Genomic DNA, 26,631 nt, shown 5'->3' with positions numbered 1-26,631 from the left:
ACCCGTCCAAGTAGTGGAAGAAGTACTGAGATACTTTACTTAAGTAAAAGTAGAAATACTTAAAAAATAAGTCCTGAATTCAAAATTTAAATTAGAATAGATTAGATTAGGATAGATTAGTGGTATAGTCATATACAGTAAGCACATCCATACACGTATATTTATAAAAAAAATATTAAAATATAGTGTTCCTCCATAAGTGTCAAATAAATGCAGTGTAATAAAAATTATAATATTTCCCTTCGAAATCTAGTGCAGAACTAGGCCTATAAAGTAGCATAGATGTGTACTAAATTAGGTTAGGTTACTTGTATTTGCACCGGTACACACAGTAGCCTACAATATGCCTAATATCTAACCTTTAGACGGTAAATGGCTTCATCTGAGGTACGAGTACCTGCTCGTGGTGTTGTGTGTGAGTTTGCGGTCGATGTTGCTCTCTAGCGTCTGTACATAAAACTTCACAAGACCGTCTGGTGGTTCAGGCGGAAGTGACGTCACAGGAGCAGCACTAGCTTCCCCGGATGTAGGTGACGTCACCAGACATTTCTTGTAAACATGGCGTCCGTGACAACAGGTGAGAGCCGAAAGGCCCGGCAAGCCAACGTTACTACTTGGCAATGTTTGACATATTTCGGTATTCCACTGTTTCCTAGACACGACTTCTGAACAGCGTCCAGAGCTTTTACAGCCGGTTGTGTTCGCGGTGGATGCCGGAGAAGTCCGGGAGCGCCTTTTAAATAAGCGCTACCGCTAACCGCTAATGCCGGTGATGCTAACACAAATGGTCCTTATTTGCGGACTTGAATTGTTTCCACAAACCCGTGATTTCACTGTCATTCCGTGTAACAGGCGTCAAGGGACAGTCGTGCGCTGAATCCGTGTCCTTGTATTATCTGTGCGGGTTAAGTTGGCCATCGGTCATCGTTTGATGCTAATGTGAGCTAACCAGCTCTGAATCTTAAGATTCTCTTTCTACCGGTTAGAGTCACGGTGTTCCCGCCTTCCACGTGAGCATTGTAACAGAAGAAGGGCTTTACATTGTGGTTCTTTCGTGTCAGGCTCCCGAGTGCAACATGAGGATGTATCCCGCGTGAGAGTTTCGTCTCTGTATAACTGAGTTCAGCAGCCCATGTTGGACAGAGCCATTGTCCTGGCAGCTGTTGAACACCCTACACCCTGGATCTGGAACTCCGACTGCAGGACGCTTCATTATTGGGGTTATAAATAGTCCCCAGCTGGTCATGGTCAGCCTCAGACCTCAGTATGCTGCTCTCTGCTCCGGTTTATAACGTCAGGTTTAGTGCCAGGCACTTCTCCCTCTGTAGTCTGCAGTATTACTGAGAACCAATGTATTTACTTTGAAGAGGTCTATATGGGCACAAGTACTGCGGGGAAACCGTTAACTTGTTAGACGGTCATTAGAAAGTTTATTAACCATGGAGATAATGACTATCAGACATGACAAATCTATCAGAAATGTGGACCTATTCTGGTTTCAGCTTCTCGCATATGTAGATTTTTTTGCTTTTGACTGATTTATATAATGTTGACTGGACTGTTTTGGTTTTTGGGCTGTTGGTCAGGCTAAAGAAGTACTGAAGATGAAACCTTTGGTTTGTGATTGACATTTTCTGACACTTTAACACTACGCAATGAATAGGTTAATGGAATTAGTTGCAGGCTGCTCCATAAGAGTTTGTATTATAGGTGAACTGAATAACAGTGGCTGAGTGTTCATGAAATCCTTTATGTTGTACAATTTCTAATTGTCTTATTTTTTTTAAAATCTTAAGCCACCTCGGAATGGATTCAGTTTTTTAAGGATGCTGGAATCCCTGCTGGCCTCGCAGTCACGTATGCAGTCTCCTTTGTGGACAACAGGTAACCTAATGCTTCTTGTTCATAGGTTTTTTTAATGTAAGCTTAAACGCAAACTAAATGGTCCTTCTTAGAAGCAAAGCAGTGACAGTTTCTTTCTTCAGCTGAGCGGTTTCATCACAAATACACTGAATAGTTTGTCTTCTTCTTTCTGGTGATAATCCAGACAGCCAGAGAAGTCTGTGATAATGTGATCTTTTTATTCATTTAAAAAAATCTATACCTTTTTTTTGATTCATGTGGAGCTTTCATGGAATTAAAACTGTTCAGTAAATAATGTAGCTATTAGTCCATGGGATTTAAAGTTTGCAACGCTTGGGTTTGTTAGCAGTAGGTTGCTGTGAACTAATGCATGCTGTTTTTCTTTGATATAGACCAAGTACCAACAGAAGTACATACAGTATTATCTGATTATTAATGTCACTGCAGAATTCACAAGAACATGCTGATGGACCTCAGTAAAGACATCATGATGGACCTCGGCATTACAGTCATTGGCGACATCATTTCCATTCTTAAACATGCGAAGCAGGTCTACAGGCAGGTGAGATCAGACTTGACTGTTTAGCGTTCTGAAGTATGGGAATGTTAAAAGATGGTGTTTTGTCTTTGCTGGTGCAGGCATGTACAAACACGATTCCTCTGGAATACAGCCAGTAATATCTTGAATACAGTCATGGAGAATGGATGTTTTTCAAAGCCACTGCAGTAGACTGTGAGTTTACATAACCTCTGTAATGTGTATCCCTTTTTTAGGACATGTGCAAAATGGCCACAGAAGCCATCACCTCAGGACAGACAAGTGTTAAAGCTGAGCTCAGAAGAACTGCTAATACTCGTAAGTATCTCAATTGGAATTTTCCGCATTGATCATCGTTGAAACATATTTTTGTTGTCGTAAATTAGAGGGATTTCTTTTCAAACTTGAGTTTAGTATCATAACAGAATGTGATCAATGCATTTTCTTTCATTTCAACATTGTTGGATAGGATTTTTTTCTATTCATTTCAACCAATGTACTACATTGCTTAATTGTACCATGTGACCTATATATCAGCCCAGCAAGAAACACGATGAATTAGCAGTTGCACGATAATCTACTATAACTGCAGTTATTTAATCAATAAAGCAAACATGTCTGAAGTAGGGCTGCAACTAACGATTATTTTAATAATCGATTAATCTGTTGATTATTTTTTTTTGATGAATCGGATAAAAAAACAAATAATTAATTTCCAACCCTTTATTCAAAAAGACAGTGCAAAAAATCTTCAAAAAGTGCACAAACATGTTGCTCCTTGAACATCCCTGAGCTGTGAAAGTAAAAATAAGATGGACTAACACAAAAAACATGTATGATGTATACTTTACATCTGCCAAATAGGTAGGCTTTTTTTAAAATAAAGTGCACAAAAAGATGTATATTTTTGTTTAAAGGGACCTGGGCTGTCAGAACAATACATCATTTATAGAAAATAAAGAAAAATACAAATCAGAAAACTTTGTTTGAACGTCAGAACTTGTTCTCTGCACGGCACACACTCAGAACTCAGAACGAGAGTTTAATCTTACATCATACAAAACAAATCAGAATTAACTGAAGGGGATAACTAAATACTTACATTCTGTAGATACCTGAAGATTAGGTTCTGATACATGGAGTCAAGGAAATTCACGGTTCAAGATACTCACCTAGGTGTGAGTATAACAAAACAAAAAAAATGTCAGAATGCTTTCTCTTGCTACATATCACACTTGTGCAATGTATTGATGTTTTATAAAACGTACACTAGTGCACCAATATTATTTTGCACCTGTTGCGTATTTGTCTCACCACACGGTCTCTAAACTTAACATTTGTGGTGATGTTTATATATGACAATACCACGGGTATGTCCCATGCCGGAGCCCTTGGGGTGCTCAGAGGACCCAACCTCAGAGCCCCTTTTTAGAAGAGGGACACTATGAGTGGTCGTCCCGCAACCACAAGGTAGCCGGCTCGATCCCCAGTCCCCCCATAGTTCACATGTCGAAGTGTCCCTGAGCAAGACACCCAACCCCCAGCTGCTCCCCGGGCGCCTCACAGGGCAGCCCACTGGGTCAAATGCAGAGAAGAATTTCCCCAATGGGATTAATAAAGGATCATTTCTTTCTTTTTCTTCTTCACAAGTACTTTAAAAATGTTTCTGCTTTTTCTCAGCTGCCACTCGTATGATTGCCAACGCTTTGAGCAGTGACTCCCCACCGGCCACTCCAGCCCGTCGACCTGACAACCGCCTCTCGGTCACAGTGTCCAACATGCAAGCAAACAAGAACGGCAAAGCAGGTAGATATCATAGAATGTGTCTTTCACCCCGTACATCCCTTATGTTCCACCCTCTTGAGTCATGAATCCTACCTTATTTTTTACCTTTGCTTATCCTCGGTACCCACCACTTTGTTTGTCAGTTTTAAGTCAGCCAGCTGACGAGGGGAACAGTTTAACAGCAGTGAAGCGCCGACGTGTAACAGCGGAGATGGAAGGCAAGTACATCATCAACATGCCCAAAGGCTCCACAGCTCGTACACGCCGCATCCTGACCCAGCAGGCCAAGAAAGGTAGGCCTGACCCAGTGGCCTTGCCGACAACTTTCCCCGATTAGGCTGTTGCTCACCACAGATAATAAATACTAAAAACGTTCATGGACTTCTTTCATACTAAAACTGAGTTGGGTGACTCTGGACTGATTGTTTGACCTTCATTCATTTGTCATGATTTATTTCCTCGTCTTTACTCATACTTTCCTCTGCACCAACAATTGTTTCCCCTGTTTCTCCCTTTGTCTCACATCACCTATGTTTTACATGTATATTTAATGAAAGAAAACCTCGATCCTCCTTCTTTTAAATGCAATTCTGTCATTATATATCTCAAGGTAATTATCAAAACTGAAATCGTACAGCAAATACATGTCATTTACATTTCTGATCCGAGTCACAAAACGGCCAGTGAGTTCCTCTGGTTAGAGGTTTCTAAACAAAAGCCATATTTCTCAATGTGGTGCATGCATGATGTAATACACTGTCATTCAGTGTGGAATGAATAGTATATTGTTATACCATGGCTTTTGATTCCAACAGCTGTAAAATTAAAGCCATGGTACCATACAATTGACATTCATTCCCCAGGACTAGTGACTCTGCAGTAGTCATGTTTGTTTGTTTTTTTATCAGCTTCAGCTCCAGCCAGCAGTGATAGATAGATAGACAATTAGACACGCTATTTTTGCTTCTTCTCCGGCGCTTTGTCATCTTTGCCACAAATTCCGTCCATGTTTGTCTGCGCGAACATCGTTCCCAGATAGTTGGCACTGAGTTTGAAGCTAGAATAAATAAGTAACAGATGTATAAGAAGAAAGTAACCACCACATAATCTTCACTGGCCTTCATGCTGCTCTGTCCTGTTTAGTAACCCTGTTTTCTGGTTTGTGTTGTGACATGGAACATGACGCACCAGACTAAAACAAAACAGAAAGACGTGCTCATCTACTGGCAATGTTAAAGGAGTCTATTGCCTATTGTAAGCAGGTTTGACAGCATTTAAACAACCTAAATATATGCCCTAATTTAGTGAAAAAAGGTTATAAGACACTTGCACACTGCAACAGCCGCAAACTAAAAATCTTTTACGACTATACCTTGAATAAAGAAAGTAGCATTTTAGTAGCACTTAAATGGAATTTACTTATAGCACTGTGTAGTTTGGCTTTCTTGAAGAAATTGTACTTTCTTGTTCTGAGTTTGTACTCATGGTTGAATGCACTTTTGTAAGTCGCTTTGGATAAAAGCGTCAGCTAAATGTAATGTAACAGTCGCATCGGTTTTGTCTCAACAATACTGCTAGATTTTCTTCTATATTCAAAAGGATCATGTGGATTATTTTTCCATCGCTATTAATGAGTTCATTAAGTCAGTCAAACCTGAACCAAACCTGTCAGTCACGCTGTCACAATAATTTTTGCTCTACTCTAAAAACTCTTTAAAGGTTCAAACCGGACCTCTGTGTTTGCAAGACTTGGAGCTGAATCGAAGGCAGACACAACCACAAGCAATAACAAGGTGAGGCCTGTCAGTGTATCGCAATAGGTCACTTTGTATTATATTGTATTGGATGCAGGCGTGAAGATAAGTTCTGTGCTCATAATACTCGTGTTGGCAGCCCACCGGTGTGTTCAGTCGTCTTGGCAGAGGGGATGAAGAGGAAGACAAGCCAAAGCCAGGCAAAATGTCTAGTAGCATCAATATAGATGAGGAAGACAGTGATGGAGAAGGCTCCGTCCTCCAGTATGCTGGCGTCCTCAAGAGATCGCCTCCCTTCCAGAAGAAAGAGCCAGCCAGAAAATCGGCCCCGACCACCCTGCGACGCTTGGGAGGCAAATTCAAACTACCCCCCTCTGACACTCCCACCTCCTCTTCCTTATCCCTTAATGGCCTCCCTCCTGCTAAGGTTAGTGTGCTTCAGAGACTGGGCAAGCCCCCTGCCACACACCTGAGCGCCGCTGTGTCACCCACACCTGCTGACACGCAGGACAACAGGGTGACTAGCACCAGGCCCAAAGCCCAGGAGGGACTCACCTTAGCAAGCTCCAAGGTCAGCAGCAGCACCGGGGCTGGGTTAGGAGGAGATACAGATGCAGGGGGAGCGGAGTCTCTGGGTGCCCAGATGGACATTAGGGCTATCAGTGTTTTTAAGAGGCTGGGCAACAAGAGAACCTAACGCATAAATCTCTTTTTCTTTATGTCCTTTATAAAATTTGTATCCCTCCCTTGTCTGCACTCATCCTGGTGACATGCAGGACTGAGTATATGATGTGTATGATCGGTTTTAATGCTGCTTTTTGGCTTTAGGGTTACTCTTAGATAAAGATACTTTTTTACATTTTAGTCACGCTGCCATAGGAAAACCTTTTGTTAGTGTTTAAGCTTTTAATTTGAGGACTCAAAGTTCTCAATCATATCTGCCATTTATAGTTTAAAATAAATATGTATTTAACTATATTTGTTAAGGCATGAGCATGACATCAACTGAGCTGCCATAATGGTGGTTTTAATTTGACCCGTTAACTCCACATATAAGGATGCTGCTGCCTAAACTTCCCTTTTTTGAGAGTCCACCCGAACGAATACAATTGCGTTGTTGAAAATATTCCCCGAGGATGAATTAGTAGGTCTTTTTGTTAATTGCCTGAAAGTGAGTTTTCTTTTCACGAAAAAAAAAAAAGGTACAACTCATACAAGTGAAGTTTATTCTTTAAATGAACAGACTCTCCAGAGGGAAGACTAGCCATGAGGTAATGGTAATATTTGTATTTGTAGTTACCTTCAACACCTCATAATTACCTCCTCGAAGAAAAAGTGTTGATGAAAGGCTTCATGACTTCAGCCTTGGACTTGTTGGTGAGAAAGTAAAATAAAATGGTTCCACAGAATGACTGAAAAAATACCTGCACTTCTTCTTCTTCTGGGCTTTGTGGAGTAGAGCGTCTCACCTCTGAACTATAGAGGCCCATGTCAACCTTTCTACCATTGTACTGAACGTTTTTTATAACAACCTACTTGAAGGCCGGGTCAGTAGAATATTGTTTATTTTGAAATGCAATGTATAGATTTGTTAGACTTGATTTCACACAGCACAGAACCAGTTATGCTGCATATTTTTCTATGTGGACATTCTTGTATCCATGTAAAGAAACTCAGAGATGCCATCAGGTCTGGTGTCAGGGGGCCACAAGGTCTCAGTAGGTAGTTCACCTTTACCGAGTATGGGTCATCATCGCCTGTGTACCATTTTGGTCTTTCTTCACACCAGAACTTTGTTACACTGTAAATATTTTAAATGTAAAAAAAAATGTTTTCGCAATACTGAATTTTGTCTGTTTTTAAAGAACAAGGTAGATTCAAACATGCCAGGAACTGTTTCTTTCTTTTTTTAATGATATTGAGGGAAAAAGTATGCTTGGAAAATAATTAAGAGGAAAATAATTAAGAGGAAAAAGGGGCCAAACAGCTTCCCTCTTCATTTGTTTCTCTCTCTACAGCAGACATATCACTGTCAAATATTGTTCTCTTTTGCGTAGCAACATGACGGCAATGTCAATATTTATATTCTCATGGGAACATTTATCATTGTATGGGATCATTTATCAATAAACCCGTTTAACTCCCACTCCTCACAATGAGCTTGCTGCTGCATAATTTCAGCTGAACTGTCAAAGTGATATGTTAATGCTCCAGAGGCCATACAATGTGTCTTGAATCCCACTTGAGAATGGACTTGTGGTTGTTTAGGTTGAGTGGATTGTGTACCTTAGGCTCATTTACTGTTTAAGCTAATGTCATTTGTTTGCGCTAAATATTTAATCGCACCTCTGCGATGCACGGTTGTGTATCAACCTGGAGGAAATTAGGTAACAACCTTGCTATGATTACACGATTTAGCATAAAATAATGTGTAATTTATACAGGGATCGTATAATTGGTTGGTGGGCTACAGGTTAGCCCCACACCAGATCAGAAATAATCGGTGTAATTAAGACTTTGTCCCCTTGAGGTCGCTCTCGCCATCCTCTGGTGCCTGCAGCCTCCTGCTGGCCGTCTCCATCTCCTTGAAAACCTTATCGCTGAAGTCATCAGGTGCTCCTGTTTGGCCATCATATGTCTACAGAAGGGATGTACATTGAAGTAAAAGCTAAATTAAGCTGTATCAGCATGCGTGATATTGCTTTTTAAAAGGCTGGTCTCGTGCAAACAATGGGAGTGACGTAATGTGCAATAGTATGCCACAAAGACTTAATGAATTATATACTTTAAATATAGGAACTATGGGATGTGTGTGACTGAATATTGTTAATAAAGCACATCCTTAATGGTCCAATAACTATGACAATAAGCACGCTATTTATGGACATACAGTGTATATATATATATATATATATATATATATATATATATATATATATATATATATATATATATAGTTTTTTTTAATTCATACTTGTTTTTTCAGTTTAAAATGCAGTTGTGGTTTTAAATGAATCGATCGAAAAATCGATTTCTGCACGTTTCCTATATTTTTCGCCATGTAAAATCTGGACTGCAGCAATGCCTCACGACTTAAATTTTTTTTTACCCACAATGCTGTTCGGCACGGGATGTCGTGTGTGCACTGTTTGTGGTGCTGAAGCTGCGCGTGCCTCGGAGATTGCTACCACAGAAACCCACTCGAGCATCCTTCCGCGAGAGGACCAGCACGAGGAATCCTTTTCCTCCCCGACGGTTGGAAAACTAACGGCTGGGAAATGTCGGGATGTTTTTGCCAGCTGTTATAGCCTTCTTCACCTCTTTTTATCCGCAAACAAAATAATTGAACGTATTTCACATCACGGCTGTTCTTCACGCACAAGCTAACAAAGCGGAGACGTTTCTGATCCCGTTTCTCTGGCTGTTGTTCGAGGCTCGTCGTGCCTCCGGTGCCGCCGCCTGCTCGGCCGTCTCTGCCGCTCCGTTTCGCATCCTTTACGCACAGCGCGCTGCTCCGGTCCTCCCCAACTAATCACAGCTCCGTGTCCGAGCAGCATGGCTCGCTCCCGGCGCTTTCACTGAGAGACATGGAAGCCAAACAGCACCCGATAAAGAGCCTCAAGAGCTACCCGGAAACAGGCGGCCGGAGCCTGGCAGCGGCAGCCGGAGGAGACGGAGGAGGAGGAGGAGGCGGCGGGTATCGAGCCGGCTCGGCTGAAATGGAGATGGAGGCGAAGATCCAGAAAGCCATCGACTTCAAGGCGGAGGGTCACCGCTGCTACAAGGAGAAGAAATTCCGGGAAGCGATCGGCAAGTACCACCGAGCGCTGCTGCAACTCAAAGGGGTGCATGTGGCCGACGGGACGACGGGCTCAGAGGTCAACCTGCTGAGCCAAGCTGCGGGCAAGCTGACCGAGGAGCAGCGGAGGACCGTGCAGTGCACCGAGATCGAGTGCTACGACAGCCTAACAGGTGAGCGGCACCGGTGCACCCCGCCAAAACACCCGCACCTCCGTCGCCTGTCGGTGCTGCCGACACCATTGTTGGTTCCGGTTCACCGGGTCCCACGCGCGCCTGCAGGCTGGTTGTTTCTGCAGGTGTCGGATGTGTGCAGCGCCAGAGGGAATAACACTTAGAATAGCGAGGCGACACGAGTAGATCACATGTCCGAGCAAATTAGTGCATTATTCAGGTCCATTATGGGAGAATAAGAAAATAAAAAATACAATGAATGAATAGTCACACGGCCAAAAAGCCTCATAGAAAATATGCATGTTTTCATTCTGAGTGAGAAGAGTTCATCACGCTGTTGTGTTGTAATATCAACATTTCACAAGAAGGTCCGAGGTGAGAGACGCCCCCTCAAACATCCAGTGGGTGATGTAAGGCTGTGTGTAATTGCCCCACTTTGCAGGGACATTACTACAGGGTTAACTGCGCTCCTGCACAGAAAATATTAACCCATTCGGCGACTGCTGTATCACTGTAGTATTTACACTGGTTACTACAATCAGTTGTATGTGTGGGTGTTCCAAAAATAGGCCTATTAAACTCATACAACTATTCGCAAATAATTATTATTTTTCTTTTCCATCTATAATGCAATGTCTTTATAATGTCCATCCCAAGTTTCTAAAGCCCAAGACTGTATTTGACCTTTGGAAATGTGATCCAGCAGGCATCCGGACAATCTGTTGTTTTTGCACGTTTTCTTAAGCATTAATTTTGTTTGCAATGAGCAGTCCTTGGCTTTACTTGTACTCTGACTAAATGCTGTAGGCCGACTGAAATGCACATAGCAGGAAAACACATGGGGTGATGCATGCTTGAGTTGGGATGGTTGGAGGTATGCATTTTCTGTTTTTGGTAGATTTTGTTTAATTTTTTTAATTAATTGTAAGTTAAAAATGCTAACCTATATCACCCTATCAGAGCAGTCATTTTGTAAAAATGTTTTAGTTTTATATGTCTGCGCCCTTACGATGTGTTTTATATACTCTATTGGTAAAGCCTTTGACTCACAAATTGGAACAAAGATGTGTCATGCCCCGGGTGTGGTGAGCGAAGACTCAGATGTAGAGGAAAGAGACCGGAGGCACGTTTGAGTGAAAAAATCAAAAATGTACTTTATGTCAAAAACGCAACAACAAAACAAAACTAGGAACTGGCAACAATCCAAAAAGCTCCAAGAGGTGGCGAACACCATGAACACACACGAAACAAAGACAGGCTGACAGGGGACAAGGGAAAGCGGGGGAGTATATATAGGAGAGGGGGAACACAGGTGTAGGGAATCCCAATCAGGGGACACACATGGGGTGGCTGAGGCAGGTGAAGGGAATGACAGTCAAGAGACACTGAGAGGAAAAACTGCAAATCCTCACAATGGTGAAGCTAAGTGTGAAGAAAAATGATGGATGATCAAAACAGTTGAACAAGTTTCTACTCATCAATCTATTAATCAACCAATTATTTAAGCTCTATTGTAAACTTTATATCATTTTTGTGTAATATATACTGCACGTATACATTTTTTGAAGGCAGAATCAAACAGCATTTACCCAACAGATTAAACATCAAAAATGTTATTCATGTTAGCTTTCAATGAGTTTGAAGAAAATCTATCTTTCAACCAATCAATCCTCTATCAGTTGCTGTTCATCCGCCCAGACTAATAGAAAGTATTCAGGAAGAAATATGCCTTTTTAATTATTTTGTAACGGCAGCAACAAAAGTAGTGTATCAGGATTTGCTGCATCAAGAAATATTCAATATGGTTACAGTAACACAAGAAAAGTACAATTTGCCGGTAGCGTTGCAACAGCATGGGCTCTGGATGCAGAGAGAGCAGCAGATCATGATCCATGTTGTCATCCAGGAGTGAGCGGATGATGGTGTTGTATCACATCACATCACTATCCATGTCAGTGTTGTGATTGGCGAGGGCAGTAGAGATGGTGTGTCTCGTTGCTTGTGTAAAGGTGTTGCCCAGCCAGCCGGCCATTATGCAATGAAGGTCGCCCTGTGCGGCGTCCAGGGCCCAGTGGGGAGCCTGTAGGGAGGCCTCTGTGGGGTGAAGGAGAGGGCGGGGGAGGGAAATAAGGAAGGAAGAAGAATAATTAGGGTGAGGAACAGGAAGGAAGAAGCAGCAGATACAGTGGAAAGTACAAGGACGTCAGATGGAGTGGTAGAAGAGCGATCTAGTAGAGAGAGGTGCAACAGAGAGGGGGGAGGAGGGGACCGCTAGCACTCGACAGGGGACCATATTCACCATGGCAACCATCAGCGGGCCTTTTCCCTGTTGTTGTATTAATGCTGCTCACCCCTCCCCTCACTGCTGCTTCCAACAGGAGGTTCACATCAACACAAAGAAACCTCATTTCAACCTGGCTTTGCCACCAATGACTGTTTGCTTCAATAATGCCTGTGCTCTACTCTGCTTGTTTGTTTGTGGTCCATCTGATGTTTACATTAGTGGTTTATAGAATATTTGTAATATCTTACACCCGAGCCCTTTGGTTTCTACTGAGGAGGGAATTATTCAAACAAAGCTTCTCACAAACATTAGGTTACATTTAATCATTAAAATAAGATAAGTAGTTTCCCAAGGCACTGTGTTTTTTTTTTTTTAACAAGAGTAAATTGTGCATTTATTAGGGACTGTTTTATTAATGATTTGTTGATTAATTAATTAATGTTTAGCTGCACAGGCAATATTTTTCCGTAAATTCAATCCATTGTTAGCTTTGGTCTTTTGATGGCATTTGTTGACAATAAAAGAAATATAAAATATCACAGCCGTACCTTTTAATAATGCAGATCAAATTGAAATACTCCTCATTGGGCTGAATTCAATATCATCATTATCTTTACAGAACTCTCAAATTAACATGTCAGGCTCACAGCTCTTATGCCTGGATAAATGATAATGAATAACCTTAAATCTGTCACAGTTTGAGGATTAAAATACTCATTCTCACTTGTTTGGAGTACATTTGAAACACACTTTTCTTTAATTCAAAATGATTAAACTAAACATTTGACTCACTGGGATGAATGGCTCTTTTGTGATTAATACTTGAGTGTATATACGTATATATCCTGTTTTTAATTTTAAAATAATATTCTCCCACCCAACTCTGAATATATTTGTACAACTACCTATTTCAAATATGCATTCCTTCATGGACGTCAGAAAACAATGAGGGTGAGAGTGAAGTTGCTTTCAGTGCTGCTGGACCTGCCATTCTTTGCTGACATTGCTGATTTCGTTAAAGTGGAGTGTATTGGCGTGCTTGTGCATTTGTGAGTTGATGTGTGTGTCTTGTCTTCTTGACTTTGTTGTCACGATTGAAAGCTTTTCCCGTTGTACTATGTCGAGTTTCTTTTACTTCACTTGAGTATTTACATTTTCCGCAACTTTACACCTCTATTCCATTTCATTTAAATATTATTTTACGTCCTTAGCATATGATGAGTTGATGGAATGTGGTTCATTGATATATATTAAACTACCCAACAGGATATAAAGTAGTTTAACTCCAACAGTATACTATGTTTACACATTTCTAATAATCCTGTAATATTATGTTTAATTTTAATACTAACAGTAGCCATTTTCTGTATTAATTACTTTTGATATAGCTGAACATATTTGTCTGATGATCTATTTCTCTGGTCAACTGAAATATTTATATGATCATATGAGTAATACGTTTAATACAAAATGACAAATATTCTCTGGTTGTCTCAATTGTGAGGATGTGAGTAGACTGAATATGCTCAAGTTTTTGGCTGTTGTTTGGACCCATTTCACTGATGCAACACAAAAGATGTAAAAGACATACTTTAAAGAGAGAAAACATTATAAAAAGGATCAGAGAAAAGCAGTGAGAGACAAATATATTTTTTCAAAAACGGGAAATACTTTAGGAATAAACAAGATGATTGTTATAGGCTAGATGCTGGCAAAAGACCAAATCAGATTTATTTTTTTCTAACATTGTATGGAGGAGTGAATGTCTAAAGAGAAGAAAAACTTTCCCATCATGTGTCCTGTATTCAGAGTCTCAACTTCTGAACCATGACATGCAATTACAGGCCTTATACTAAAGATTTAATGTGTCGGTTAGTAGCATCCACTTCTGTGTCCTTGCTGGAAAAGCACTGCCTTCGTCATCAATCACAAGACATGGAGCTGTAATGCACTTCCTCAGCAGCCTTTAAAACTCCCAACATCACAGCCTTAAAGCCCAATCTTAATTCAGATGGGGGTTGGTTTAATTATAATGTCAGTGATGTGTAACCCCACAGATGGGTTGGTTTCCCCAAGTCCATTCTCAACCCACCGCTAGTGAGCATTAAAGGCTTGACTACAAAAGAAGAACAGAATAGAAAACTCCTCCCTTTCAGCTCCGTCACCAGGGGACGTGGTGGAGTGCATGAGATAAAGGCCGAAGATGAAAGTGAGGGCGAAATGAGATGAAGAGAAGAAATGTGAGATGGAGGGGTGAAGATGAGGGGAAAGCAGGGTTGAATTAGTAGTTGGAGTATTTTCTCCCTGTGTGCGTGGACGCCTGTCATTGGAGGGGGGGGCCAGAGCCGAACGAGAGCCGTCGTGTGCCAGGGCTGCAGATGGCGTGGCATTGCTGTCGGGTCCGACTGGCACTCCTTCTACTGTACCACTCACTGTACTGTTCTCTCTGTGCCAACCCTACGAATTACTTCACAGATTTGGAGGATGGGGGAAGGGGTAAGGCCGTAAAGATACAGAGGCTGAAATGGGGCAGGGGAGTGAAACTAAGAGAGCAGGAGAAACTGGACAGAAGTCTTAAATATTATGGGATTATGGACAGAGACGGGGGCTGTTAAGGAGGAGACTGACAAGTAGGGAAGGAAAGGAGGAAAACGCTTGCCTCTATGACCTCTAAGTGGAGGAGGGGTTAGAGCTGCATTCATATTATTTTTTTATTGTGAGATGGCTGAGAAATCCAATCCAGACCAATATGATTTACATCAGAGCCCTGACAGGCCCAGATGACTCCTGTCACAAGAGTAAATAAGATTCAGTCATCTGCCAAAAGGAAGGGGAAAGAGGGGGGCAGGCGAGGAGGAGGAGGCAGAGAAAGAGGACATGAGGGCCACAAGCACATAGTTGTATCAGTTTTTAATTGGAGCTTTGCGAGTGCTCACAAAGCTGTTCAACGCTTCAATTCTCCATGAAAAAAAGTCAGTATATCAGAAAACAGCATAACACAGTGAACAACAACACAAACTGATAATCAATAGAGAAGTAAATGCTGACATGCTGATGCTAGCAGGAGTAATGTTAACCATGTCCACATCCTAATCTCTGGTGTTGGCATGCTAACATTAGCTAATTAGCGCCAAACAAAGAGCCTCCATCAGCAGTCATTATGCTTATATTGATCATAAAAAAATATATATTTTGACAATATGATGTACATGAAAAGTTTAGGGATCATAAGATATATTACAATTCGTTCTGTGGGGGAACATGAATGTCTGAACATGAAAACACATTTTAGCACTAGAGGAAGAGACGGTCATTAATGACAATATATTCAAGACATTTCACTGAAGAAGAAAAAAATGGCAGAGCAAACCTGATTCTTTTGAGCTGCAGGATGTCTGATAAATAATTTGGCCAATGCTCTACTGAAGGTGGTTCAGATGTCTTTCAATGTTGGAGGGAAATGTTCTTGCTGTTCCAGGCTGTCGGCAATAAAGAGTCTTTAAGGCACGTTTACTATGGTTAGTGTCTCTGATGTGCCAACAATGATCATGTGCTCTGGTTGCACTAGTGTGTACACTGAAAAAACATTTTAGTAATTAACTGACTTGGAACAGGGAACAAATATTTTAACTAAAATACATTACATTTACATACCATAATTACATGTATCGCATGTATTTGACAATTCAAGGATTTATCAAAAAGCTTTTGGTGTGTGTGTGTGTGTGTGTGTGTGTGTGTGTGTGTGTGTGTGTGTGTGTGTGTGTGTGTGTGTGTGTGTGTGTGTGTGTGTGTGTGTGTGATTTAGACTGTAATTATATTCTGATTTGGACTGACAGTTGTGTGAAGTAATGAATAAATTGAAAGTGTCTGTCAAACCTTTTTTTAGTCTGTAGTTAAAAGTCATGGCATCAGCTCAGAGGAAACTGAAACAGATGCCCTTTTCCTGACACCTCAGAGAGAGAGAGAGAAATACAGAAATAGAAATACAGAATATGTATCCGCTGTAAGCCTTCAGTAATTAGAATGAGCTGTTTGTGCATATCTGAAACGCTGCGCTTCAGTCGACAGTGCAGAGTAAACCAATTGGCTCTTTATATTTATCTAAAGAGCTCCATGCTAATAAGAAGCCCATGTTGGTCAGTATCTGAGTTACATGCACTGCCGAGGGCTGACATTGAAAACTCGTCCTTGTTACTGACTGTTTCTGATGACCGTGAAATGTAAAAGTTGTGTTGAGCCTGATTTGCTGATCTGAAAATTGGAATTGTATGTCTCGCTCCCTTACTTTTATGCAGATATTTGGAGTTATTATTCATTTAGTACTTTAGTACTTACTGTATTTGTTTGTTTCATATATTGATGTAAGGAACGTTACAGTCTCCTCATCGCTCCACACATATCTGATGTTTTTGTCTGCCGGAAGTTTTAGTCATGCCAATGACGTTTATGCATTTTGTTTTTATAGATGCATCAACTGTTCGACCTGAAATGTCTTTTTGTGATAGTTCAATTTCTTTTATTTTAGAATTTCTTTCGTGAATGGAAACTAGTGTATGGAAACACTCTCACCGCTCTTATCAGCGTAGCTTTTGGCCGCAGCAGGAGGCTGGATGCTACCTTTCCAAACAGCAGACACAGTCATACCCGGTGAACATAGTGGAGCATTTATCAACTAAAGAGCCCGATATTTCCCTCAGAATATGGTAGAGACAGAAAACATAGCAAAATAAAAATATTGGACTTACACCCATCAGGTGGACAGAAACGTGACTCCAAATGATGTTACTGTTGCTATGTGTCCGCTGGATGTGTAAATGCAGTGTGCGAGTAAGCTCTGATTCTTATTAGAAGAAAGCAGGCTGCCAACATGTGGTTGTATTTTTTTGGGAAATTATGAAAGCTCATGCTTTAGCCGTTAATTTATTTCAGGTACTTAGTGAAAAAGCTTTACGGCCTCGCAGATTTAGGCTGACTCCATGGGATTCTGAGCCATAACATTTGGCAGTTGTCTCTGTTGACCTTTCCAAAGACTCCCTGGTCTATCTTATAGCAGTATAATGCAGACGGCATGTTTCTTTACAGCTACTGAGCGTATTATCCAAACACCACTGAAAAAATACAAGAAATGGATCAAAATGAACAAGCACAGCCTTCATTTTACGTGACAATCTTTGACTCGAGTGGGTGTCCAGAGTGGGGAGAAGCTGTTTGACGGCAGCATAAGACAGTAGCCAAAGATCTGCTGAGCTAAAGACAAGAGTCTGCCCAGTGTCCACATATGACATCACCAATCAGATACTGGCCAAGCTAAGGGCCACAACAAAATTATGTCTCTGTCAGAGAGTTCAACTACAGACATAACCTCAATAAAAGTCTCTTCTAATCTTTATTAAACTGCACTTATCTACTATTTTAATGCATAAAGTAATATAGAAAGTTCTGGATCTTCCTTTGGCCTGCAGCGAAGATGTAAAATTAATGTTGTAATGAGTTAAATAAAGTCATGACTACATGACCTGCTCTTAATTTTCTTTCAAGACGCCCAGTGGTCCACTCTGAGTACCGTGGGGTTACACTACAGACAATAAATTGCTTAACTTAAGTTCTGGAAACTGCGATGTGCAAAGGAGCGCATTGAATGGTTCCATCTGTGGGGATGTCATAGAGAAGATAGCTTCCTCACTTGCATCAATATTTAAGTAGATGAGCATTAATCCTGAGTCAGCGACTATTTTAGGAGCGTGTTTGATGGAGCAAGGTAGAAGGTGGTGAAGCATGATGTGGCACAAGACTGAAAACTGAAGCAAGACTGTAATCTCCTTGACATGTTACTGGATACACATGCGGCCTTCCAGCACCTCTAAAGCTCACTTATTTTAAGGCTTTGTTTTTGTACAGATTAAACAAAGAACTTTGGACAGAAGCTAGCTAGCTGATTGTCTATTATAATGGTGACCATTGTTCCACTGGTTTGCTGGCAGTTCTTTTCAACAAGTGGTAGAATATCGGGAATTTATGGCAGCGGCAATATCGTGTCCCACAACATAGAGGGCTGACGTACTTTTATCTGACTACTTTGTTACGGTCTGACTTAAATCAGCGTCATCTTTGATCCAACCCTCTCCTTTGAACGCCCGTCTGCTCTCCCACTCACACCAGAGATCACAGCATATTTTCTCTGAGGAAGAGAGCCTATTTCATATTCCTTATATTTTGAATGATATCAACGATACTAGAAACACTAAGCTGCTGCATTATGGGAGGGACTGCTTCCTTTAAACAACATTGGGTAAAAAGAAATCCTGACAACAGCTATTGAAATGAAATGAGGGTTCAAGATGAAAAGCAGCAACTTCTCAGTTGAGACACAAGTAGATGAGAGGAGAAGGTGAAAGATTAGAGTAACTATTGTGTTTCAAAATGTTTGCCACTGCCCCAACTATAGAGTAGTTGTTTTAATGCACCCTTGTTGTTGATCCACAGGCACTGTCGATTTCTTTTGTTTGAAAATAATATATACACTCAGATATCCTACAAAAACAAGCCAATGCAATAAACAATGTCAGATACAAATGCAAGCTACGTGTTTGTGAGAAGGTCTAGGAAATAGATGATAGCAGATGTATAGAAGATACTTCTGATAAATTCTTAAACAATGAGATGAGATGAGACAACATGTTTTGGTCCCAACTAAAGACTCCTTCCTGTCTTTGTTCATTATTCCACACCCCCAATGATGATCAGTGGCCAATCTAAAAATAATTCTTGAAGTAATGATTCTTTTAATATAAACAAAGTCTGCTATTTTGGCCCCGACAGAGATGACAAGTCAGGGGATGGCTGGCAAAGCTGGGGTAAATGCTGTGTCATGTCAATGCAGACGAGCCCTGGTGATAAAGCCAGCTGAGAGCTGTAGCCCTGTCCCTCTGAATAACAGGAAGGCCTTCGTAAAAGGTTTCGGTCGGAGCTATTCTTAGTGGGCCTGTAGAGACCGGCTACACTGTCCGAGAACTGTGACGTCGGTGTGTTGGATCCGATTTAGCTAGGAGATTGTTTCTGTGAGGCGATTTTTGTGACGATGACCATGCACAGTTCATTTGTTGCTGTAAATACATCTGTTGCAGGTCTCGGACATTTGTAAAGGAGAGATGGTAAACGATGAGGAGGAGGGTATAAATGGAGGCGTGAAGGACGAGTGTGAAGGGATGGAGGGCTGTGTGTCTGTGTGAGAGTGATGGGTCTCTCATTTGCCATTATCCTCCAACAGAACTAATTACAAGGTGATGGACAGCAGACTAATCAGCAGGGCCACGACTTGCCTTAAATTAGCTGGATCGTGGTGTCACGCCTGGTGTGCTGGAGAGGGGAGAAGAAGGGGGAGGAGAGGGGTTCAGAGGAAAGATGAGGTGATGTAGAGAAAGAGAAGGGAGTTAAAACTGCCCTTTGTTTGTCTCCCTCCTCTTGTGCTCTGCACCTTTCATACAGAAATCATGTCATTATTTTCCCTCGGCTGTGTCTGGATTTTGTTTTGTCAGTGCCGTCTCTATCTCTGTCCTCGCTCACCCCCTGCCTCTCTCTCTCTCTCTCTCTCTCTCTCTCTCTCTCTCTCTCTCTCTCTCTCTCTCTCTCTCTCTCTCTCTTTCATTCCTCCCGGGCATTGGCACTCTGTCAACTAAATGAAAGCGAATGCAGGATCTGTTTTTTCAAACATGATGCTGGAGGCAAACCAGTGGGGTTTCTGAGCATGTGTTAACCACTCCCACTCACCACACCTCTTATTCGACATTCAAGCGATGGAAACACACATTCACACGCTCGCACTTGAGTCGACAGCTGCTCTGCACCTGTTGGCTTTTTGCTGGGTTTAGACGTTCAAATGCATTTTTCTGTTCCATTTATTTCCAATTTCCTGAGTTTCGTCTATTTTTTGCCTCTCCTTAAATCTCGCAGGCAGGCAGAAGTTCCTCAGAAACAGAAAGACACTTGCACTCATGACGCTGACGCTAGATGTGCTCTCACACAGCCAGTGTCGCAGCCTCAGCTCACTCGTCTGTGCCTGTCATCACAACCAGGACCTCGACAAATCTATCTTGTCTGCACCACTGACTTCCTGTTTACGGTCACACCTCATTGCTCCTCCTCTCTGATCTCTCGTGATACTTGAGCAGCATGACTGTGAAGGACTTTTTGGTACCCAACCTTTTTGGCTTGTTTCTAGGTTGGCAACTAACAATTATTTTCTCGATTAATGACTCTGAAAAAGGTTGTTTTTCTCTATTTTCACTATGGGCCCTGATCCACATGATTATATCATATATATTATCTGCCTAATTATACATTTCAGTTCAAATGTTTCAGTTTATCCGATAAATTCTCAATTAGATTATATAAATAACACAGGCTTGTTTAAGTTATTTATTTATATAATAAATATTTATATTTGTTTTTGCATTATAGCTTTATTCAAGGTCGGTTGTAGGCAAGAGGCCCCAGGCTTTACTGGAGGACTGATATGTTGATAAATCCGCAGTCGAGAAGCGCTGCGTCAGAGCGGCCGTTCATTGTGTTTACTTTAATTAAATCGACTGGTTACACTGCATCGAGAGGCTGCAGTGTAACCATACAGACCTCCACACAGTAGTGAGCATCTACGAGGAGAGTCACATTAGAACTATTTCTAAAATAGTGCCGTCGGATATCATACAAACGGTTTCACCAAATCAGTGTCTTTATTTTTCTACTGATAACTACCTGATGGAAAGTAATACTCCCTCTGTTTACTCCAAACAACTTTCCACAAATGTTCTGAAAACAACTTCTCGCGTAAATTCTGAAAATATATCAAATTAATTTAGAACGTAGATGATCTGGTAATACAGGACACAAACAGTGACCCTTTGACTCACATTTCTCTGTCTCTCAGTGGACGCCTTGGCACCAGTGATATTGTTCTCCTGCTTTTTATGGGACCTTTGTCTCTCTGTGTCCCTGCCCAGCCGTCTCCGATGATCCTGTCATTATCACACCCTTAATGCATCTCACCGCACTCTACATTTCCTCTGGCATGCCATCCATCTGCCTAATGGCCAAGGGTGCGGCCGGCCAATCATCAATTGTGCACGCTGCCTCTGTGTGTGTGTGTGTGTGTGTGTGTGTGTGTGTGTGTGTGTGTGTGTGTGTGTGTGTGTGTGTGTGTGTGTGTGTGTGTGTGTGTGTGCACGTGTGCGTGTGTGTGCGTGTGTGTGTGTGTGTGTGTGCACGTGTGCGTGTGTGTGTGTGTATCTGTACAGTCATCCTTTTAGCCGTTGTTTGCATCAAACATTGTGTGCGTGTGTGTATGTGTGTGCGTGCGTGCGTGTGTGTGTGTGTGTGTGTATCTGTACAGTCATCTTTTTAGCCGTTGTTTGCATCAAACATTGTGTGTGTGTGTGTGTGTGTGCGTGTGTGTGTGCGTGTGTGTGTGTGTGTATCTGTACAGTCATCTTTTTAGCCGTTGTTTGCATCAAACAGTGTGTGTGTGTGTGTGTGTGTGTGTGTGTGTGTGTGTGTGTGTGTGTGTGTGTGTGTGTGTGTGTGACCCTGCCCATGTCATTGTGTATCTGCTGCTTACGCTGTAGTGTGTGTGTATTAAATGTCCCGTGTGAGTGCCAGTGAACTCTCTCCAACTGCGTCAGCCATTAGGCCATTATGGACTGTAACTGAATCCTCTGAAAGCCTCTACTTCTGCAGGGCGGTGATGGATGGGTGGGTGTGTGGAGGGATGAGAGTCGTCATGTCGTAGCCGGACGGTTGTAAAAGCAGTGGAGTCTGTAGACATGTGTGCAGGAGAGCTAGAGGGCATCTGAGGCGATTCCCACTGTACTGAGCTGACTTCTGATCACTGAAGACGGGAAACAGCTTCGACCTTGCTGCTCTGAGTCAGGAGCCCAACTGAAAATAACAGGATGGTGGGATTTGCTTTTATTCTTTTTTTCTATGAGGGAGTGTGTTTATATCCATCTATTAATGGTATTATTGCATTTTGAATACTGAAGAAAGTCAAAGGGCTTAATAGGAGGAAACAATACAATGTATTAGTCAGTGTGAAAAGCAAACTAAATGTTAAAACACACGTGAGGAGGAAATATGTATAGAAGATGCAGATGTATTATTTTAGTGCATCAGTTCCCTAAATACAACTAGTCAGGGTTTGAAATATTTGTGGGATTGTGGAGAATATGATGCTATCCTTTGGTAATATACCTTTTTCACTGTAGACATGTCACAGTGTAGGAAAAGGTGTAAACCTTTAAACTGAATGAAGGCCGAATTCCATTTAGCTGCTTTGATTCCAGGGTCCTGGTATTGTGCATGCTGACTCACTGTCATGCCAAGTATGTGTACGTGCACATGGTTATGGAGCATAACACTATCCAGGTTTCTGAAGTTGTGCCTGCAGGTGTCTTTAAATCCTAATGAACACAATGAAGTTTCTGGCTCTGTCAGTTAATGAAAAACAAGAGCAACAAGATGATCATAATCATTCATTACCAGCATACTTTGTGTTTTGCTAACTAACTACTATGTAACTTGGGTTGATGATGCATCTACAAACATCCGGTAACACCTGTGGTTTTCTTACGATGACGTCAAAATGTCTGCTGGGAAAACGAAATGGATCATATCTTTCCATTTGTATTTAAGGTCAATACACATGAGGAACAAATCGGAAAAACAAAACACAAATTATTTTATGACTATTTTTTGCTTTCACACCAAGACTGACACAAATGTTTACGTTTAAAGCATTCCACCAGAAATCAAATCTTTTAAGGTCGTCTGTATACACAGCAGAATATGTGGTCAGGTTTTATAGTCTTCCTTTCACAACGAGTACATGTTATTTCTGATTATGTCCATAGTATGACGTCAGCTAATGCACTTGGAAATGAATAGTTCTCTAAACGTATGAATATCTCTCTTTTGTAAGTTACTCATCATCACAAACAAGTTCAACTGCTTCCATCCCCGGATGATGTCTTTGTCTTCATTTTCTTCATCTTTCCTTTGTTTGTCAGAGAAGACATTGTTTTTTGGGATACCAAATGGATCAATCAATCAATATCCATATTTTTGTGTAATGATATGAACATAATTCTGACATTGACGACCGAAAAAGTCATTGTTTTTATTTATTTTTTATTTATTTAAACCTTTTTTTAAGTCCCATTGAGATTAAAAATCTATTTTTCGAGGGAGACCTGGCCATGACAGGCAGCAGCATAAAAAACACATAGTTACAGACAGAAAGCACAGAACAAGACAAGTTAAAAGAAACTAAAAGCTAAGAGACACTGACGTAGAGTTAATTTAAGAAACATTTACATTTTTGGGAACCTGTCTCTACTTCTTTCATTCTAGATTTGAAAGCAGTCAGTGGTATCAGTTCTTTGAGCTTTAAAACATTCTGCAACATATTCCATTCCGTTTTATTGGCTAGCTTGTTTTTATCGGCATCCGTAATTTGAAAAAATGATATCAGCTGTGTCTGGATAAGTTCACAGAGAGAGATGGTTCAAATAGAAGACCACACACTCTTCCCTGCTCCTCACCCTGGAGTTTCTCACAGGTCTCACCTCTTTCCTTTGTCCTCCCACATATGAACTCCTCTTCCTTCTCCTGCTGCAGCCATGCCCCTCATCCCCTCTCCTCACCCTCGACTCACCCTGCCGCTGATACTGCCCGACTCTTGTTATTCACAGAGCAGTCTGCGTGTCAAGGGCAGACTCGAGAGGGAGGAGGGAAGGTTAAAAAGAGGTCAGACATGACAATGGTTGTGCAAGGAAGGGTAAAGGAAATACATTTTTTTATGTATCATCAGATAAATTAAGATGTAAAAAAGAAGAGTGGAAACAAAACCTCAAGTGGTTGTGATCACCGTAGGGCAAAGTGATATCTGAGCCATCAGCAGGCAGTTAAAAGCTTTGGTGGACTAAAGTGTGTGTGTGTGTGTGTGTGTGTGTGTGTGTGTGTGTGTGTGTGTGTGTGTGTGTGTGTGTGTGTGTGTGTGTGTGTGTGTGTGTGTGTGTGTGTGTGTGTGTGTGTGTGTGTGTGTGTGTGTGTGTGTGTGTGCGCGTGCGTGCGTGCGTGCGTGCGTGCGTGCGTGTTCACTAATGAGGTTATGACGATCTAAGCGGATCTCAGCTACACTGAAAAACATGGCCTATTCTACTCCACATTGCAGTTCATGGCCTAACAGTCAGTTCACATCTCACCCCATAGGATTTCTGCTGTATCTGCCGCTCACTTTAACTCGCCGTCCTGCCCTTCTTTTCCTCGTCTCCTCTGCTGCCCTCGCTGCGTACAACATATCTGCTAAGTCAGTATTCGCAGTATATAATCCATCATTCTCAAGATAAAATAGTTTTTTGCATGTCGAGCTCAACAGCAGCATGTAGAGACATTACTCTCCTGCCCCAGGGCTCAAAATGCTTGCACAACTTTTTGCCTTCTCTTTGCCAGGAGACATTTAGTATTTAGCTATTTATAGTCACTATAGTCACTGCCATCCTCAGGAAGAACTGTGGAGGCCAAATTTCACTATGGCTCTATTGAAAGGCACAGAGTGAGATGTCAGCAAAATATCCCCGTCTTTGTTTTACACGCATAATTGTCGACTGAGACTCGAGGCAACTGCTTCAAATGAATCATTATTCAAATGTATTTAAGTCTTTTTAACTAACAAACCACTAACCTGTTCCCGCTCTTCCTTCCTGCAGCGTGTCTGTTGCAGTCAGAGCTGGTGAACTATGAGAGGGTGAAGGACTACTGTCTGAAGGTGCTGAACCACCAGAGAGACCACTTCAAGGCCATGTACCGAGCCGGCATCGCCTTCTATCACCTGGGGGACTACGAATGTGCTCTACGCTACCTGCGTGAAGCCAAGAACCGCGAACCCTCAGGTGAGGATAAACTGTGTGTTCAGTTACACTCGCATAACAAGTGCCAGAGGTGGTTAGTGTCTTATTACTTATTAAGTGTAAAATGCAGGCTTTGTGAAACCTTGGAAGACAATGAGGTCACGTCCTTGATATTTGTATTGACTGATTGTTTTGTGAATTAACAGGGTTTGCCAACATGAGGGGAGAGGAACAAATTCATATAATAATTTCTATTTTATTGCCTGATGCTTTTGTTTTACTCATGTATCCACACTTCACATATTACATACATAACTTGCATTTTTGCACTCTCCTATTGTTTGTTATTGATTGTTTATTACACCTCACACACTTAATATACACATACATACATACTTGCACTTCTACTTTTTAAGTTTAATTTAATTCCTAAATTAATACTGTGCTTTTCTTAATTATTATTATTATTATTGTTGTATATATCTTTCATTCCTGCTGTTTTGATATATTATTTTCTGTCTTTAAATTGCTGCTACTCGACACCAAATTTCCCCTTGAGGATTAATAAAGTATATATTCATTCATTATATTTAAATTTGAGGCAAACTAAATTATACATAGATACAAGCTTAACGATTTGTCCCCATTGTGTGTATCCTTGAGACCTAACAGACATATTTAATTATTTCCCATCCTTATAAAAAGAGATTGTTTACATCCATATTTGTTTTTAGTCTTGTGCCATTGGTGGTTGGCCCAAATCGAGACTTATAACTCTTTATTAGATATTTCCTGAAATGTCAGTGGAGGAAATTAATGACGCTTTTACTTCTGTCCGCCTGGGCCACATTTGAGCTCTGTCATAACCAAGGTCGTCGCTGTCCTTTTTATTTTTTCGGACGTTAAAGAAGCCAAAATGTATCTGCTTTAACAAATAAAATGTATTGAAGCAAAGCCTTCAACCTTTCTCTCTCCGCCACAGACACCAACGTGCTGCGGTACATCCAGCTGACAGAGATGAAGATGAGCAAGAGTGGTCAGCGGGAACGAGAGAGCGGCAAAGAGACGCAGGGCTAACCCTCCACCTTTTCACCCACCTGACCCCTCGACCTTTGACCCCTCATCAACCCTCCCTCTTTCGTCCTCTATCGACTCCTGACAGCAGCACAGCCCACAGACAGAAGACCCAATCACCCGCCAGTGATGGATAAAAACAGGAGACATATCAAGCGCTGTCTGCGACCCGCCCTCCTTCTCTTCCCTCTTCTCCTCCCTCTTCTCTCCCTCAGGTGCTGTGGTTCCTCTTCTAGACGCAGACAGTCGAGCAAACAAAAAACAACAAAAAAAAAAACTCATCGTGGTGGAAAAAGGAGCTTCAAAACTTACATATGAATAATGGACATTTGCGTGATTTAGTAAATGTTTTTAAGACAAAAAAATGCATTTAGTTTCTGCTCTCTTGCTCTCTCTTTTTCTCTCTGCCTTCTCTCCGTCTTTTTTCGAACTCTTGAGGAGAATAGACCACACCAGGAG

General features: G+C 41.4%; 2 protein-coding genes across 2 annotated transcripts; both read left to right on the top strand.

Moving 5' to 3' along the window:
• Positions 1-558: 558 nt before the first annotated feature.
• On the top strand, positions 559-8,079 carry cUnh19orf47 (chromosome Un C19orf47 homolog; the record flags this gene model as incomplete). The annotated part of the gene is made up of 8 exons (XM_079224406.1): positions 559-577; positions 1,797-1,884; positions 2,311-2,425; positions 2,638-2,719; positions 4,082-4,207; positions 4,330-4,479; positions 5,906-5,979; positions 6,080-8,079. The coding sequence occupies 8 exons, from the start codon at positions 559-561 to the stop codon at positions 6,635-6,637; spliced, it is 1,212 nt and encodes a 403-aa protein (XP_079080532.1). The 3' UTR covers positions 6,638-8,079.
• Positions 8,080-9,512: 1,433 nt separating this feature from the next.
• Positions 9,513-26,175, top strand: ttc9b (tetratricopeptide repeat domain 9B; the record flags this gene model as incomplete). The annotated part of the gene is made up of 3 exons (XM_079224711.1): positions 9,513-9,912; positions 24,958-25,140; positions 26,081-26,175. The coding sequence occupies exons 1-3, from the start codon at positions 9,528-9,530 to the stop codon at positions 26,173-26,175; spliced, it is 663 nt and encodes a 220-aa protein (XP_079080837.1). The 5' UTR covers positions 9,513-9,527.
• Positions 26,176-26,631: the final 456 nt, after the last annotated feature.

This window comes from Taurulus bubalis (genome assembly GCF_910589615.1).
Source record: "Taurulus bubalis genome assembly, chromosome: 10".
Classification (NCBI taxonomy): Eukaryota; Metazoa; Chordata; class Actinopteri; order Perciformes; family Cottidae; genus Taurulus; species Taurulus bubalis.
Note: the sequence above shows the minus strand (reverse complement) of the source record. Positions and strands in the feature narration are given on the sequence as shown.